The 17,452-nt window shown below is 45.9% G+C and overlaps 5 protein-coding genes across 7 annotated transcripts; 3 read left to right on the plus strand and 2 right to left on the minus strand.

Annotated features, from left to right (window-relative positions):
* Positions 1–14: 14 nt before the first annotated feature.
* LOC136433898 (uncharacterized) lies at positions 15–4,486 on the minus strand. 2 transcript variants are annotated; one of them, XM_066426489.1, is made up of 4 exons: positions 4,243–4,486; positions 2,877–3,039; positions 2,197–2,306; positions 15–1,624 (listed from the first exon to the last, which is right to left on the minus strand). In XM_066426489.1, exons 1-4 carry the CDS (start codon positions 4,289–4,291, stop codon positions 1,332–1,334), a joined length of 615 nt encoding a protein of 204 aa, XP_066282586.1. In that variant the 5' UTR covers positions 4,292–4,486; the 3' UTR covers positions 15–1,331. The 2 variants fall into 2 exon arrangements, with proteins under 2 accessions (XP_066282586.1, XP_066282585.1); XM_066426488.1 differs by having other exon boundaries at positions 2,877–3,042.
* A 1,274-nt stretch (positions 4,487–5,760) lies between these two features.
* LOC136433899 (type I iodothyronine deiodinase-like) lies at positions 5,761–8,050 on the plus strand. Its single transcript, XM_066426490.1, has 2 exons — positions 5,761–6,677; positions 7,085–8,050. The coding sequence occupies exons 1-2, from the start codon at positions 6,451–6,453 to the stop codon at positions 7,188–7,190; spliced, it is 333 nt and encodes a 110-aa protein (XP_066282587.1). The 5' UTR covers positions 5,761–6,450; the 3' UTR covers positions 7,191–8,050.
* On the plus strand, positions 6,007–6,411 carry LOC136432033 (thyroxine 5-deiodinase-like). The gene has a single exon (XM_066423049.1). It carries the CDS (start codon positions 6,007–6,009, stop codon positions 6,409–6,411), a length of 405 nt encoding a protein of 134 aa, XP_066279146.1.
* Positions 8,051–8,057: 7 nt separating the features above from the next.
* On the minus strand, positions 8,058–13,964 carry LOC136433900 (major facilitator superfamily domain-containing protein 6-like). 2 transcript variants are annotated; one of them, XM_066426492.1, is made up of 7 exons: positions 13,611–13,964; positions 13,192–13,318; positions 11,866–12,013; positions 11,242–11,542; positions 9,685–10,375; positions 8,917–9,066; positions 8,058–8,406 (listed from the first exon to the last, which is right to left on the minus strand). In XM_066426492.1, the coding sequence occupies exons 2-7, from the start codon at positions 13,259–13,261 to the stop codon at positions 8,234–8,236; spliced, it is 1,533 nt and encodes a 510-aa protein (XP_066282589.1). In that variant the 5' UTR covers positions 13,262–13,318; positions 13,611–13,964; the 3' UTR covers positions 8,058–8,233. The 2 variants fall into 2 exon arrangements, with proteins under 2 accessions (XP_066282589.1, XP_066282588.1); XM_066426491.1 differs by having other exon boundaries at positions 8,058–8,418; positions 13,611–13,954.
* Positions 13,965–15,039: 1,075 nt separating this feature from the next.
* LOC136433902 (uncharacterized) lies at positions 15,040–17,447 on the plus strand. Its single transcript, XM_066426494.1, has 2 exons — positions 15,040–15,739; positions 16,582–17,447. The coding sequence occupies exons 1-2, from the start codon at positions 15,104–15,106 to the stop codon at positions 16,942–16,944; spliced, it is 999 nt and encodes a 332-aa protein (XP_066282591.1). The 5' UTR covers positions 15,040–15,103; the 3' UTR covers positions 16,945–17,447.
* The last annotated feature ends 5 nt before the right edge of the window (positions 17,448–17,452 follow it).

Genomic DNA, 17,452 nt, shown 5'->3' on the forward strand with positions numbered 1-17,452 from the left:
ACATCGATACGATGCGTTGTTACAAAGATAAGTTTATTGAAATTCTTGCCCGAAGGCTACTTGAAAATAAAAATACAACGCATAAAAAACAATGAAAATGACTTACATACATATGCGGCTACGTATTATACTCTAGTTTCAGATACTAATTGTCTTAATCTGAATTTGCAAGTTTTGACTTCTTTACATTCTTTCTGCCATTCTTTACATGCTGCAGCCCGGCAGTCAGATTTTGATATGATGGTCCAATTCAACAATCCAGATTATGTGGCAGATTTAGATACACCTGATTATTTTACTCTCCAAGCAGAGGAGTGGGTCCGACGGGGTTTTGACGTGTTTTTAGGCGTTTTTGTCGGGCTTTCTACTTTCTTTTTTTTTTTTATCTAGCCAACCCACACTGAGGAGCACTGCCACCTTTCTTCAATGGAAGTAAATAGGTTTGCCCCGCCCCGAGGTCAGTGCGGGCAGAGGTGTGGGTTGGCTAGACAAGAAATGACAAAGTAGAAAGCCAGACAAAAACGCCCCAAAACACGTCAAAAACCTGCCGGACCCACTCCTCTGCTTGGAGAGTAGATTATTTGTCGAAAATGTTGTATTATCTTGCTCGAGCTACGCCTAATAATTTGCCGACAAGTTCGAAACGGTTATATTATTCGATTGCCCGAGTTTGATATAATGAATGAAAACCTTCCTTTTGGCCTTGTAACAAGTTACTAGATCTAGCACAAGACTTTTGGGGGGAGAGGTTTTACTTTTACGTGTCGTGTTAACTTACTAGATCTACCACAGGGCTAGAAGTAACCATACAGAACAAAACAAAACATACATAAATATCCGGGATACAATAACAAGTGTAGAGATCATTTTGGCCTTCTTGACTATGCGTACAAATACAAATCGATGTTGCCATAGAAGTTTGTCTAAGCGCATAAGAAAAGGATTCAGATTTAAGACGTAGGGAGACGAAGCTTGTACGTGTTTAAAAAGTACATCTCTCTCTTTATGATCTACTGTATAAACTACAGCCTGCGACAAATAACGGTGGATCACACGGCGACGGGGACATCTCTGTAGCTCCTGGTTCCAAAGAGTAGGTAACCGGGAGACCCCGGTTCAATCCCGGGAAGGGCATCTCGGTTGGGACTGGGGTTGGGACGTAAAATTAAAAAGGAGGTCCCTTGTTCGAGAAGGTGCCTCGAGCACGTTTAAGGGGAACAGCAAGCAACCCTACAAAGATATAGCCTGCTACTGAAACAGCAAGGAGGCTATATGCCACAAGACACTTCAAGGGCCTGAACGAACGAACACAGAGGCTGTTGGCACAGTAGCTAAACCTTGGGTGGATAAGCAGGATCAGGGGGGTTTTGTGGGTAGGGTGGGTTCTGTGGGTAGGGTGGGTTCTGTGGGTAGGGTGGGTTCTGTGGGTAGCCCGGGTTTTGTGCAGGGTAGGGTGGGGCTTGTGTGGGGTAGGGTGGGGGCTGTCCAGCTGGGGCTTGTGTGGGGTATGGTGGGGGTTGTCCGGGTGGGTACTGTGGGTAGACTGGAGGCTGTGTAGGGGGGTACTGCGGATACTGGCCCGGTGGGCTCTGCATGGGCTGCGCGGCAGGAGCCATCTGGACCGCTGTGGAGAAAGGTGATGTCTGATTAGTATACAAGCAAAGCTTGGGCTTCAACAGATACCAGGCCCGCAAAGAACGACAGGTTAAAACCCTGCCAGCATAAAGAAAACAGACTAGCTCGTAGGATTAAAGGAGAAATGGAACCAAAAGAAGAAAGGCTGAATTGACGACTGGCTGAATTGAGAACAGCAATTGAACAGGTAACAAGTTAACAATTTAGGGCAACTTCCATACCTGACAGTTGAACTATTGCTAGTATCTAACAATTCTAAAGAACTAATCTAAGATTACCACTAAGAAAAATAGATTGCACAAAAGACTAAGAGGATTGACCTTGTCTCTGCCCTTGAGATTACAAGTTGAGCATATTTAGAAAAGAAAGTCTTTGGATAATCCGTAAGATCATATGTTACAAGGGCCCTTGATAGACCGGTCCTGTCGAACACCATATGGAACATATAGAACGCCCCGTTCTATTTCGAACACCTTCGAAACAGCTTCGGCCATTTTTGTTCGTCACAAGAGCAGTTTCGAGGTGTTCGAAATAGAATAGGGGGCGTGGCTTCAACTTTACCCTGCGATTGGTTCCTCTGCCTGGCCTTTCTCAGGAAGTAGCAGCGGCAGGCAATGGAGATGATGAAGATCAGGAAACCGAGGGCTGTAAAAATCGGCCAGATGCTGAAACTGAGACCGTGAATAAAGGACACGTTTCAGTCTACAGTAAAATACGCTCCATCTTCTAATACCTTATTTGAACTAACGTTATACAGATCTAGATCTGTCTGAAGGACGCCAGCTGGCACCTTTAGGAATGAATGAATGAACTTTGTTGCTCGACAATCGTACAACAGTGGCATGCCAGTAAATCAACAATACTACAAGGGCAAGGCTAATCTATCCTACAATTCTGATTACAAAATATTATCGATAACATTATTTGAGTAACAATATAGTCGTGTATGGATGTTTCTTCTCGCTTTTATAATCAAGTATGAAGAAAAAGACCTAGTTATATATGCTGGCGGATGTAGGAGCTGCGTACCAGATTGGGTGAAGTTTGTCTATTAGTAATAATAGTCTGTAACAGCGCATATTTCTATCTCTCTACTATAATTAGGACAAGTCATCACAAAATTAATAAACATCTTCAACATGTCAATATCACAATCCATTATAGTGTAACCCAAACATCTGAGTGGCTTACGAGCCTTGGTTTGTGGTGAGCTTTTGATATACTAGTACTAGGAAACAAACCTCGGCCAGCCGCTCGACCCACCGCTGGACCTGCAGGGGTCCACGGTGGACTGCTTACAGTCGTTACAGCATCGGTCAGACCCGCAGCAGTACTTCTCGTCGGAGTCGTCGGACGCGTACGTACGCGGACAGTTGAAGGACCCGCACCACTCTCCGCTCACAACTGCTGCGTCGTTAAACGGGATCAGAAGTTATTAGACATTGATGCCTAAGTGTACATGTAACTGATCGTGACAATTTTACAGAATACTGTGCAAATCTATCAGTATACCCATCAAATCTATCGAATACAGTGCAATTGTATCAGCATGATTAGCAATTCTACAGAATACAGCGCAATTTCAATTTTCATATTTTTGAAGCAAGTTCAAAGTTTAGTACGTGTTTCAAACAGTGGGTTCGCGAAGGCCTTCGAGCTACACTTCTTGGAAACCAGGCCGGCATTTGCGTGAGCTATACTACTTATCTCCGTGACCAGAACACGGAAGTAACGAAACAACTGATGCGCAACGCGCGGACTACAAAAGCTTAAGTTAAGATAACACAGTGCTTAGTGTCTGATTGTCGGAAATTCTCTTACAGCGGACCTAGTACACAGTTTGTTTAGTGTCCAACGAACCAACAGCGATTTCAATAAAACCCAGTGACCCGTATCGCCAGCTCATGGTTCAACGGAAACTAGTTCTGCAACTTTCGGCTGACTCACCCTGCTCAGAAACATTGCGACACCAGACCTACTGTTGTGTAACCGTTTTTTTTTTCATTCCTCTGGCCAACAAGTTATTGTATTCTTGCACACTGATGTCACCTCCTTCTTCCCCTTTTCGTGATATTTCGATGAAATCCACTTAAAGGCAGAATTAGAAGTTACACTTGGTTCCTCACCGCCAGAGAACAAAATGTCTCCCCACCTACCTGTAACGTTAGGCCTGTTGGTGGATCAGGTTACCAGGGCTGTGTTTTCAGCCGTCTCATTACAACCGAGCTAGTGCTAGTAACTTGAAGCATATAGTAAATAGCCTACACCAGGCCTTCTTAATGGGTTATGGATAGTAGAATTCGGCTGAAATAGGGATGAATACACAGAATAATCCTGAATAGTTTTCAAGGAAAGTGAACCCGTGATAAAGGCAACACTTGTTTTGGTGGTCAAAATCCCCTGGTGAAATTGTCTGCCTATTGTGGTAACAAAATCTTACTATTTTCCGTGTGGTAAGTCTGGTGGAGGGTGGCATATAGTATGGGTTACTCTCGGTGTACAGATTACAATCCTTCACGGAATGACAAATGTGCAAATCTCGTAAGCAATGTAATAGTTACAATTATGTGGTACAGGTGTCTTTAGACGAGTATAACGTTAGCTTACCTGTAGCAAAAACGATGGCGACGACAACGGCAAGTACTGCCCGCAACATTGTCACAAACGTTAAACGTCACGTCTATATATACACGTCGCCTTCACTCTAACCAAGAACTGTTTGTTGGTAAAGTCGACTCGTTGTCACTGGAGTGTCGCAAGCGTCTTCAGACGAGGAAATGGGACATTTTTTTAATGACGTCAGTCGTATACATGACGGAAGTGACGCATGGCCGGCCATCACTGTTTCCTGTCGCGTGCCACACCTGATCTCCAAGCAGATGTGAGGACCCGGCCTATTCTGTGTTTCAGGCCTGTGTGTGTGTGTGCGTGTGTGTGTGTGTGTGTGCGTGTGTGTGTGTGTGTGTGTGTGTGTGTGTGTGTGTGTGTGTGTATGTGTGTGTGTATGTGTGTGTGTGTGTGTGTGTGTGTGTTGGTGAACAAGATAACTCGAACGGCTAGGTGGATTGGTTTCATATTGGTGTGTTGGTAGGTTGTGACAAAAACTGGAATTGATAAGATTCGGCCACGTGGCGACTCTCCTATGTACTGCAGCGGAACTTCTGGTTTTGATATAACGTGGTCAAGAATTGGTGGCCACCTGTTTAACATTGCAATTTTTAACGATTCACCTTCTCCTGGTGCAAGGAGCACCTGTTCGGTCGTCGACCTTAAAGGTGCCCTATATTATTTAAAGCGATTTCAGGGGGTAAAACTTGAAATATTCTGGGGAAAGCAACTCTGTTTCGTGAAATTAAAATTGACATTTACTTCCCCATATTAGCAAATTTGCATCACTATTTAATACTTTGGGCGTTTAAAAATAGCATAGAAACAAGCCGCAAAAGGAGTATTTTATTTATTGGTACCACCCAAAAATCAGCCCAGAATCCAGCCGTAACCGTTTTCTGACAACAATTTTCGGTAACTTCCGGCCCCGTGACATCACAATGCCCGAGCACATTGAGCCATGACCATGTGATTATTTCTCCGGAAGTGTTCGGGACTTATCGGTCAGAATCGCGAAGATTTGAAATGATGGCTGGCCTCCAAGTGCTCAGATTTTCAATGAGTTCACACCACACAACGACATCGCATTTTTGCTCCATGATGGTCGATATGCAATGGGATAGTGTTATTTAAACTTACTATGAATAGAAATCACCAAAAAAAAATTATTTTGAAAATATGACTTTCAACGCCCTAACATTGCTTTGGTTGCCTTTAAGAGATATACAAGCTCCAAGCTCCCTCCATAAAGGATCCGGCTCAGTCGCACTGTTTTACGCGTCTAAATGTTTGCAATTAAACATTTAGTACGCCTACGTTGGAGGAGGCAAATCGAAAAAAAATCCAATACTATAAAGTTGCAGTAAATGTTGCACACACAAAAAAAACAGGCGTAAACCACTGAGTGAGAAAGAGCCGGATCCTTACATCTGCTTGAAAATCAGTAGTTTCCAACACCGTCTTCTCCTGACGTAAGGGGCACCTGTTCGGCTAGGCTTGGGACAACCTCCAAGCAGATGTAAGTCTTCAGCTCATTTTCAGTGATTATCCGTGTTTTCGAACCGTTTAGTAAGCCTAACGTTGGAGGAAGCGAATCGTTAAAGAAGTGAAATGATACCCCCAGAAAAAGAACGTACAAAACACCTGCAGAAGCCAAATACGTTTCAAGCAAGCCCGACCGCAGCATCTGCTTGGAGAAAAGAACTTGACCTGTCGGACGTTCGATTGAGCAAAGGTCATTTTGAGTCACTTGTCGCTGCAGAAATGACCGCCGCGGCCGTCAAGTTGAACAACATTATGCGGTTTCTGCTGCTCTGTATCTTAGTAACGCCGCTTTTCTTGCTATTGTCCACCTTGGTAAGGACATCATGCCTCATCCCGCCCCTCAAACGACAAATTTTGTCTCTGATGCTGAAACTAGCAGACAAGGAGGCCCCAGGGATGCTGACCACGCCCGAGCAGTGCGAACAACGCTTGTGCGAAATGGTGAGCTTTTCTTCGTTGAAAGGATTCATTCCCATCCTGGCGTCTTGGTTCGAGGCTGAGGTGTTTGAGGGAGGCAGGGCCGCCGACCCCTCCCTCGTCAGGCTTGACGGGAGCTCCTGCCGGCTGCTCCAGTTCGCCCGGGCGGCCCGCCCTCTGGTCATCAGCTTCGGCAGCAACACCTGACAGCCGTTCCGGGCGAAGTTGGACGTGGTCAAGCGGATCATGTCGGACTTCGCCGCCGTGACCGACTTCGTGGTGGTGTACGTGGCCGAGGCGCACCCCACGGACGGCTGGGCCATGAGCGGTAACATGGACATCCGGCAGCACCGGAGTCTGGAGGAGAGACTGGCGGCGGCGGAGATGCTGGCTCTGCACGACATCCCCTGTCCTGTCCTGGTGGACACCATGGACAACGGCGCCGCACGCGCCTACGCAGCGATGCCGGACAGGTGAGTTTATACACACCTGTTGATCATACTTCCACCACAGGATAAATCTAACCAACGTTGTGCCTTCGTGCGTTTTTAACACAATAACAGCATATACTTTTTTTGGCGACTCATCAAGGGCGGAGGTGTATAGTGAAAGCCGGTTCGCGGTTCCAACTGCGCATGCGCAGCTGGGTGTATTCTAGACGATATGTCAAAGGTGCAGGCCCCTGATACATAAACAAAAGACTCTAGAAAAGCATGGTCGAGACAAGAGCTGTTTTAATACAAAGAAGCCTTTAGAAGGGACCTTTACCTTTAACGTATTACCCACAGTGCATCTCGCTGCGCCTGCGCAGTTGGAACGGTTAACCGGCTTATGTAGATTTTTTTTCATTTGTCCCTTATCACTGTGATTTTGCTTATAGGTTGTACATCGTGCTGGACGGAGTGTGCGTCTACAAGGGCTGGCCGGGTACGGCTGGCTACCAGCCGGAGGCGGTCCGTGACTGGCTGCAGAAATTCTCCGGATAAAGCAGAAGGACTGGAAGTTTCTTTGGGGTTTTGATGGCAATACATAGTTTCAGTTTACACACCTTTATCTGTTTCGTTAGGTCACTCTGGATAAAGAAGTTTTGATGAGAAGGCATCCCTCTATCTGTTCCGTTAGATCATCTCTGTCTAATACTTACACACAATAGGAATATATTTCAAAGATAGACTGAAAAAAATGCAGTTTGAAAGACGGTCTTGATGATTTGGAAAGTTTAATAGATGAATTAGTGCAACAATAGTACAGGGTAACACATCATGTAATGTTAGACTTCAATGTTAGACTTCAATGAAAGTTTATTTGATCACGTACTCTTTATTATGCTGCAGTTCCTGAATGATCGTAGAGTTTATCAGGGAGCTTTTTTTCAGCTATTGATTTTTGACGTTGTAACATGTTGTCTGAGAACGATCTGGCCAGTTCCACGTCGTTTGTTGATCGTCAGGAAAATATAATTGCAAATCAGACGCGAAATGGTCCTATTCTAGCTGGGGACAGCATTAGAGAAGTCAAGGTGGGTGCGTGGTGAGAGAGCATGATGGTCTCGCCGGAAACGCCTAGGGCGCCGGTGAGAACCTGAGAACGATGCCACCACGGGTTCACCTCGGCTTCGCTCTGGAGTTCAGTTCAGCTGTGGAACCTGTCAATAAACGTAACACTTCTAATAAAGATATCAAAACGCTGATGCTGCAATAAGACAACTGTGTGATGTCATGATTTCTATTTACAATGATGCATTTGCAGATAACACATTTCTATTATACCTTTTTTGACAGAGAAGTCTAGTCATACAGGGCGCACATATTGAAGGCGCATGTCTCTCTTGAAACTTAAGGGTATCTCTTATGTAGTGTACATCTCAAGGTATCAAGAAAGTCCTGTGACTGTTCGATGACAGTCACTTATGACTGCCTCAATATATCTGCTCTATAAGGACTGCGCTGAAGAAAGACAACCTCATTCCTTCAAGTTGTCGATAAAAGAAGATCTACTTGCTTCCTTTGCTGCTGACAGTGTCGGCCTGTTATGGGGAGAATTGTCTGATCTCGTTGCCATCTTGTTTGGACTGTGGTCTGACGATGCGCAAGGAGCCCAGCGTCTCGCCGGCCTCGGTAGTCACACTCCCCCCGTGCAGGAAGGCGCCGGGCTTCGGCATAACCGCGGCTGACACCAGCATCGGCGCCGTGTCCTCTTCTTCTGTGTCCGGGTCTCGTGTAGGAATAAAAAGGAACGAGTATTACATTCCTTATCTTGCTCTCCAAAGCTAGATATAAATGTGAACTTGAATTTGAAAAATATACCCTAGTACAGAAACAGCAAGGAAACTTGCTGACCTATGTGCCCCTGGACACTGCAAGGTGTCACAAAGAAAGTTCATGTACCGTGAAATAGCGATTTAGTTGTATAAGACATTCATCTCCTCATCATGTAATTGTATAATTGACATATATATACGACTCCCTATTGTATCTCCTGTTGATATTATCTACCTCTTACAATATTATATAGATAGTGTTTTCATGTAGCTTGAAATGGAGCATTGTACAGCCTAGAACCTAACCATTGTATAGCATAGAACCTCCCTGTAGTTTTTAGTAGTTTGACATAAGTAGCCAGTAGTATTTTATTTTTGCCTTACATTGTACCTGTTACAATCGTTGTGCAATAAACTTTGACTTGACTTGTACATCACTAAGACGTCCTCACCTGTGCAGACTCCCCTTTTCCCGTAACACCTGTACAGCAGGTAGAACAGGACGAAGCCGACCAGACAGCAGACCGTGAGGGAGCGGAAGAGCCCCACGGCGCCGTAGTGGTGGAACACCGGCCCGCTCACCAGGTTCCCGACACCGTAACCTGTGGAGAGGGCGAACATTCCATTTGAGTATTGTTAGTCTCTACCAGACTCCTTGGGGTCCTAGAATATAGTACAAATCGGCCAAGCAGGCTGAATAATGCGGCACTGTGTGCCAGAGACGATAGCCAACCAAGGTGTGTAAGTCCTTGGCCGACTCTTAGCTTCCCTCGCAGACCCTCTAGATAATCTAGGAGCGCCGGCGTTTTTTTTAAAGGGAGGTGGGGGTGGGGCGCTGATTCGCGATTTTCAACATAAGTGCGCGAAAACAATTTCCACTGGCATTTAGAGAACCAGGCCCATGTTGAAAATCAGCGCTCTCCCCCCCCCCCCAAATCAGCGCACCCACCCCCGCCTCACCCCTTAAATCAAAGAACCCCCCCCCCCCCCCCCAAAAAAAAACGTCGGCGCTAGGGTCTGTGAAGGAGGCGAGACTCTTCTGGCCTATTTGTCCAGTTCTTGCTACTTTCCAGTGGCCCATTGAGTCAGGTAGAAACTAGCGAATTATTGCACACTGACCTGGGAACTTTTACTGAAAATGCACATACTAGTAATCTATCGATCATATCATTCATGTGTAACGTCACATATCTATTTCAAAAAATGACATTAGCCCTCACCGAGTCCATAGAAAGTTGCGGAGACGATGCCCTGAGCGACCGCCTGTAGGTCGTCCCGGGCGGAGACGCTGGCGTATGACGTCGCCGCCGTCCACGTGATCGCCTGGTACCCGTGTATGACGTCAATAAGCACCGCCCACCACGGGTTCCCTATGAGGGAGTACCCCAGGAAGTTGAGCGCGAACACCACGAAGCTGAGCTGCAGGGCCCACACGTGCCCGATCTTGTCTATGAACCACCCGGAGACGAGGAACAGCGGGACCTCCACCAGGGTCCTGACGAACATGTTGATGCCGATGACTGTCTGGCTGGCCCCGAGGTCCTTCAGGTGCCAGTACATGAACGTGTCCCCCGCGCCGTCGTACGCGCCAAGCAGCAGCACGGCGAACAGGAAGATCACAAGGTGGAGGTGAGAAAGGAGCTCGCTCACGCCTTCCAGGAACGCCACCGACGGTCCGGTGCTCCAGTCATCCAGGAAGAACAGAAACCCCAAGGACACAAGCATGAAGGCCAAGAACATGTAGAAGGTCACGGAATAGTCAGTCTTGTTCCCAGGGCTGTCCGTGAACGTATCCATGGCGACCGCGGAGAGCAGGGAAAACAAGCCGAATCCCATGGATCCCCAGAGACGCTGTCGTCCGAACGTGGAGTCATCTTTCTTCTTGATGATCTGATACGTTGCCGCCTCCACCTAAAAGACAGTCATAAAACCACATCAATCCTGTGGGAACTAGTGTTCACTAGTCTCCATCGCAAACATCTTTTAATTAAGCGAAGAAATAGGCGTCAATTTGCAGAAACTAATTTCTTTTGGGAAGACTAAGGGGTGTGGCGGAGAACACACGCAAGAGAACAGAGAACACACAGCGAACGTGATCTCCTAAATTTCGCTGGGGACGACTGTCGCATTTCCACCGTTTAGGGCCCTGTCACACTTGTGCGTATATGCAAGTCCGCATGAGTTGCGTATCAACAAGGTTTTGTTTTAGGTTAAGTTTGCAGCCGAAGAAGTCATTTCTTTGGTTCGATAACTAGGCTGTACAACGGTGGATCAAAGTCGAAAACAACTTCTTCCCTGCATGTTAAGCGGGGCCTGCGTGAGGGTACTACATGTGCTGATCAGAAAAATAACGGACACATTCGTCGTAGGTCGTCATACGATTGTGATGTCGTAGGATTTGATTTTCAAGCTAAGCAGGCTGTGACAGAACGAACTGACAGGATAACCTTTATTGGAGACAAGCACGACTATCTAAAGAATGCCCTCAGTTTGCGATCGTACGACTTCTTCTTGAGATTTCGTGCACAACTTCATTTAGTCGAAGGCTCTGGCACGGTTTGGGGGTACGGGTACTTATGGAGGGGGTTGTCGCTGCGTTTGTTGTGGTTTGTTTTGGGCTTTAGCTCCTCAAAGGGCAGGGGCGCTACTCTCTGTCCGCCACCCTGTAACTGGGTGGCGGTGAGTACCCGTAACTGGGTTTGTGAACTACAACTGGGTACTGAGGGCATTTCTAAATGCCTCTAAGGTTTTTGATATAACTATGTGCCTTCCCTTACCTGGGAAGTTGAGCTCCACTGCGCGCCGTGCGAGGTGAACATGATCCAGAAGACCAGCCAGAACGTCAGAGAGAACCACGGCTGCGCATGCGTGTCGTCCGCACCTCGCAAGTCCATCGCGCGACCGACTCCGCCTGGCAGCGAGCAGGTTGTTTTCGTGTGGTTGTCTTCCTCCAGACGCCGCCTTTCCTGCTGCCGTGTCGTTTGTGGCGCAGCTGCTGACGGCACGGGCGGGACGAACATCAAGGAGAAGTGCAGAGCGGTAGCTGCCAGGACCGTCAGTATCGCCACTACTTTGGGCCTGGGTATGGAGGAGATAGGTTAGTGTCGCTGTCATTTGGTAGGAATGTCTACATCCTACATGTACACACAATCACATAACGCTCCAACACATACACACACGAGTATATGCACACATACACGCACACACACACACACACATACACATACATACACGCACACCACGCACACACAAACGCACACACACATATGCACACATTCATGCACAGGCACAGCACGCACACACATATACACTTGCATACACGAGTTTACGCACACACGCCCACACGCCCACACACGTACACACACACACAAAGAAAGAAAGAAACAAACACACACACTTACCTTCCACTCTTGTCTGCGATACTGCCCAGGAGAGGCTTTATGAGTGCCGACATGAAGTTTTTAGTAGCAGTGATCACACCGGTCTGTGACGGGCGCAGTCCCAGATGCCTCATATAAATGGACATGTAGGGAGAGACACAGGCCATTCCTGCAGCAACAGAACATACAGTAACATTATTCCGCCGGGTTACATGAATCCGCCACTTTGAAAAGCAGTGGGTTTGAGAGATTTTTAGTGCAGCACCCCCCAGGTATTCACAGTCTAGATATATAGGAGTGCATTATACTGGGGGACGTTTAGTTGGAGATCTGTTTGGATGTACTTGAGCCTTTTCAGGGTGGTCCTGGTGGAAATATGTTAGTAGATGTTAACGTAACATCACCAATTAACGTCCGATTTATTCAAAACGTATTTATCTTAAAACCGCGCGGACAGAGCCAAATTTCAAACCCATGGGCAGAAATATCAGCTCTTCTAAAAAGAAAATGCATAGTCTGTAAGTTTTTCTCCGCCTGTTTAGCGCCGTGCGAGCATGTATTTATACTGAGGTACATGATGAAGAATTGTGCTAGGGTAACCTATTATCGTCCACTTCTGAATCTTTTCCCTTCTAGCGCTATGCTTGAAGAACATAGACCAGAAAAAAATGCACAGTAATTGTCCAAAGTAGTCTGCAGACAAATGATAGTAAAATCACTACGTCTGTCCGGCAACTTGCTTAACGCGATGGAAAAAAAACAATGTTTATCTGTAAATTTCCCCCACATGCGCGGCACGTGGCGTTCACATGGTAAACGCATGGCGATTATGTTTTGCTATGCTGAAAAATTAAAGAGATGGCTAAGGATCATACTTATGATGTTGTTTATTGCTCATGAGAACAGGCTTTGGCATAATACACCGCGACATGTGGACATGAGCAAAACCGGACGTAAATAGGTTCTGCACGTAAATAGGTCATGTTACGTTACATGCTAAACTAATTCTTCTCTTTCGAATTCAATAGTTTCCTTATCATGACAGATTGATCAAGCCAAATCGTAGTAGTATCCCGCATTAGACGACACAAGGCCAGATACAGGATATAACTTTTGCCAGATCTTACGGAAAACCTTCATGACACGTCTGTTTCATTGGTATGTTACTATTTTGCTAAAAAATACATGTACACTTAAAACGAATTTCGACAAGTGTGATTATTTTCAAAACAGAACCGGTGAGATTTCAAAATATGCTAAAATTATTTTTAAGTTTCCTCGAAAATGGGAAAACATATCAAAGGCTTGCAATCTAAGATTACCTCCGTGCTTGCACTCGAAACTTACCAGAGAAAAAGAAGAAGAAGATCGCCTTGACGACCAGGAGGTCTCTATCCACACAGTCGCAGGACGGCATGTTGGGAGATCTGACGGGTCGAACTCACGAGTACCGCTCACACTGACTGGTCACGAGCTGTAGGTAGAGAATGTTATCTTATTTGTGTCATATTCTGCACAACTATAGTCTATACTTCATTCTGGTCCATACGCGTATACAAACAGTTCTGTTCAGTCTGGCTCACTCACACCTACACACTCACACATACACACGCACATACACACACACACACGCACACACACACACAAACGTACACACACGTACACACACACACACACACACACATACAAACACACGTAGACACGCTTGCGCACACATACATATATACACATATCAATCAGAGCACATTGTGACGTCCATATCTTACCTCCAGGCGTTACGGCGCGACCAGAAGTTTGACTCATCGTCAAAAGACATTTGAAAGTTTCTCAAGAACATCGCAAACTACTGAAAAGGGGGACTTTATGCTCATCAGAAATCACATACGCCTGGCATTCCACAGGACCCATCCTTAAGGTTGGACCGAAACAACCACATTCTCGATGACCCTTCACCTCCTGCAATAGTCATTTGCATGATTGTTGTTGAACCTGTTATAAACTCCGTCCCAGAATGCACGTGTTCGCAAAAGACACCCGTCCATGCTCCATGACCCACTAAACGCCTCGGTGCGCTCACAGAAAACACTTTGGAAGGGACCGGTCGCACTTGTGTATATATTCAAGTCCGTATAACTGTTTCGTATTCACATTTGTTGTCTTATGGAGAGTTTGCGGCAGAAAAAGATCTTTTTTTTGGTCGGTTAGATAACCAGACTGCACAACGATGGGTCAAAGTTAAAAACAGCTTCATTCTCGCAAAGTTTACCTGAGCCAAATATGCACCTCATACGGATTTGAATACTGTACGCACAAGTGTGAACGGGCCCTAACGTTTGTTAGTACACTAAACCCGCGGATCATATTTAGAAATGAGTGCCTATGATCACTGATGTAATGTTAATGAAGACCAATTGGTATGGATGCCAGATTTTGCTAGACAAACTTGAGAAAACATGATAAATGTTTTGCACTAACGTCAACATTCACTGCCTAAGCCACGTTATACAACATATACCTACCCATTCGAGTCATGTTTCGAAGGTATCAAACGGATTACGTTGTTTGACCTTGTTTCGTAGCAGCTGCTCTAGATATGGAATGGTACGGTACAGCAGAAAGCTTAAACGCTGATGTTATTTTTGGTTCAACAGCTCAGTCTTTCAGCTGTGTGGGAAATTATAAGTATCGCGGCCAGGCTCTTGTTCCACCCACTTTGCTCCTGCTATATCATGTCTTTGCTCCTTCTAAATCTAATCTCCAAGTGGATACAATGATCCGGCTCATTATATGTGCTCTACGCCTGTTTTTGGGACATTTGGTACTCTTTTCTAGTATAGTATTTTTCATCGGTTCGCATATCCTTACATCTGCTTGAAAATTTGCTAAATCAACGATGACGCAAGCTTTGTTCCGCGGACTTTACCATTTGGGGCGATGGGGCGCTCAGTGATTTCAGACATATCGATAAAAATAACCTTATACGCGCACTCAGTCGCGCATGGTTTCATTGCGAACACTCTCTATCAAAATGCAGCCTCCAAAAATGCCAGTAAAAACTGATTTTAAACTTTGGATGGAAAGATTCATTTCAACCATCCTTTAATCGAGTGGTACGTTCGCGCGAGGTCGGCCAATCAGAGCGACTTCCTATGTATATATGTCCGAGAAGGCGAACAATCCTTCCATTCCCACACCGGCGGTCCAACAAGTCAGACCTCAACGCGGCCGGGCAAAAGAAATAAATAAAACCTATATAAATATGTCTGACTTCGTCTTGGAAGGAGTTGACGTCCGTTCGATCGTCGCGTCGCACCTGAAGAAGCACGGCTACGTCGACGTGAGCGGCGACCCGCGGCTGCGTCAGGTGTGCTGTACCATGTACGGGAACTGCCGGCTTCACCAGAGCCTGGGGGAGCAGTGCTTACCTGTGTGTCTGGGTCACGTCTTATCAACTCGGACGCACACGTCTTACATGACTGACTGCGATGTTTTCAAGCACATGGAGACGCTGTGCCACATATCCGTGTACTACCCAGGCGCCAAGAAGCTGTCCGCGTATTTCTCCCAACTTCTGCCTCTGTGTCTAAGACTTATTTCAGAGGAAGAAAACGAACGGACATGCGACGCCATCACGGACGTCAAGAGGGCGCGAGCTATTGCCGTGAGAAGGAGGAGGATCGGAGCTACCCTCATCCATACAATGTTGCTAGCCGGCGGGTGTCACAGGCAGGCCTTGGCTCTGTGCGAGTCCGGAGCCGTCCCGGTGTTGGGGAGAATCCTGGCCGGGCGGCAAGACGCCCCCTGGTGCCCATATAAGGACAAGGTCCTGATGGTACACCTGCTTCACGTGATCCTGGACAGTGGGAACGAGAGGTGCTGGCAGTGTGTGAAAAAGGTCAGTATTCAGTAGCAGAGGCATCATCTTAGATATTCACCTGTCTATTCCAACCTAACGACATCTAGGCAGCCCCTTCAGTATCGAAAGTTTCCAAGAAAGTGAAAGTGATGAAAGTGAAATATAAAGCAATTTTTTTAAATCCATTTTTTGACAGAATAATCATGTATTCAGTAAATTGAGTATAAACAACAGCGTCAAAAATGTTACATGCATACCTATTGTCTGATATAAGAAAAATGAAATTTCAGAATGGCTTGTTAAACAGTGGAAGAATTTGAAGGCGCATACTGAATGGGTTTACTTTATATAAACTTCATTTCAGAGATAAGCATCTTTGTTTCGCTACAATTTGTACACAATACCGATAGTTTTGACACTATAGCAAGAAGCTAATCACCAAGTACTAGTACATGAATCGGTTGAGTTTGCACGTGTTGGTCATTTGTGGTTTTCTGTGCCAAGTTCTACGGGAGAGCACGTAGAGACGCACATCTTGAATACCGGAAAACTACCCGGTGACAAAATACCCCCCAAACAGATTTATCTGCTTGAAGACTTACAACAAGCTGTCCGGCGACATTGTTGTGTGCCTGAATCCCCGGTTTCCGTGATCACAAATCCAGCTTATTCACAGCTCTATTCAAGTGCGGGAATCATGATCGTTTGAGCGCAGAACAAAACCACACTTTTGATGACTAAAACTTCGACCTTTGATGCGGCAAATCTTTAGATCTACCTTATTTATAAACCTTTTGAAAGTAGGTGTTTTATTGCTTTCATTTTGCATCTCTTTATCGAGTTTCATTAAAAGCATTTCATTTCTTATACTTTCCTCACAGATAGAAAAGGAGTTGACGGAAGTCTGGAAACGGCACAGAGATGCGACGTCTGGCGATGTACGGTACAAACTGCATCAAGCCGTGGACGGGCTCCTTTCTATCCTGAGGCGTGGAAAAACGCCCTTACAACCCACCAAAAGACGCAGACACAGCTACAAGCAGTACTTTCAATTCCCGGTGGTGTGTTCCTCTCCGGAGTGTTCTAACATCGAGGCGGGCAGCAAGTTCAAGATGTGCGCTGCATGCGGTCTCGCCAGGTACTGCAGCACAGAGTGCCAGACCCACCACTGGGCGCACGGACACAAACCGGACTGTAACGCCATGGTCGCGTTTGACAAGGTCAACAGGTCGCGGATAATGTAAAGGCCATGTTTTTACCTGTGCAGTCATTGTACGAAAGTAAAGAATTGTCCTTGCTCAAGCATAAGATCAAGAAAATCTAGATAACAGTTACAAACTTATTCAAGATATTAGAAATGGGCAGACATAAAAAAAGGCAAGCAGGTACTCGTACAAACTTCGTCCCAACGATGACATTCCATCTACCTCCACGTCCAACAGAAATCAGACGTAGTTTTGAGAAGAATAGACTTAATCAGACACTGACCTGACACAGAACAAGTGTGCGATGACTTTGTATATACATGTACTGTACATGTAACGTTACATGTCATACCTTCATCATTGGCTATTCTTTCTAGTGCAATACCCATTGTAACCGCTGTGTGGCGCTAGTGTGCCTTGGTGCAGTCTACTACATGTACATATATGTAATATATGTAGCTGCTTTATAGAGCAATATCCTGTATAAGTTCAGAAAGGACATTCATCTGCACCAGGTCTCCATAGATTTATATACATGTACTGAAGT

This window comes from Branchiostoma lanceolatum, chromosome 4, assembly GCF_035083965.1.
Source record: "Branchiostoma lanceolatum isolate klBraLanc5 chromosome 4, klBraLanc5.hap2, whole genome shotgun sequence".
In the NCBI taxonomy this organism is placed as follows: Eukaryota; Metazoa; Chordata; class Leptocardii; order Amphioxiformes; family Branchiostomatidae; genus Branchiostoma; species Branchiostoma lanceolatum.

Coding starts and splice junctions, on each gene's coding strand:
- LOC136433902 (XM_066426494.1), top strand. CDS start 15,104: ATGTCTGACTTCGTCTTGGAAGGAGTTGACGTCCGTTCGATCGTCGCG. Junction 15,740..16,581: donor GCTGGCAGTGTGTGAAAAAG/GTCAGTATTCAG, acceptor CTTTCCTCACAG/ATAGAAAAGGAGTTGACGGA.
- LOC136432033 (XM_066423049.1), top strand. CDS start 6,007: ATGACCGCCGCGGCCGTCAAGTTGAACAACATTATGCGGTTTCTGCTG.
- LOC136433898 (XM_066426488.1), bottom strand. CDS start 4,291: ATGTTGCGGGCAGTACTTGCCGTTGTCGTCGCCATCGTTTTTGCTACA. Junction 3,043..4,242: donor CGCCATCGTTTTTGCTACAG/GTAAGCTAACGT, acceptor TTAACGACGCAG/CAGTTGTGAGCGGAGAGTGG. Junction 2,307..2,876: donor GGGTCGAGCGGCTGGCCGAG/GTTTGTTTCCTA, acceptor TCACGGTCTCAG/TTTCAGCATCTGGCCGATTT.
- LOC136433899 (XM_066426490.1), top strand. CDS start 6,451: ATGTCGGACTTCGCCGCCGTGACCGACTTCGTGGTGGTGTACGTGGCC. Junction 6,678..7,084: donor TACGCAGCGATGCCGGACAG/GTGAGTTTATAC, acceptor TTTTGCTTATAG/GTTGTACATCGTGCTGGACG.
- LOC136433900 (XM_066426491.1), bottom strand. CDS start 13,261: ATGCCGTCCTGCGACTGTGTGGATAGAGACCTCCTGGTCGTCAAGGCG. Junction 12,014..13,191: donor CTTCTTCTTCTTTTTCTCTG/GTAAGTTTCGAG, acceptor CTGTTGCTGCAG/GAATGGCCTGTGTCTCTCCC. Junction 10,376..11,241: donor AGTGGAGCTCAACTTCCCAG/GTAAGGGAAGGC, acceptor ACTGTCTTTTAG/GTGGAGGCGGCAACGTATCA.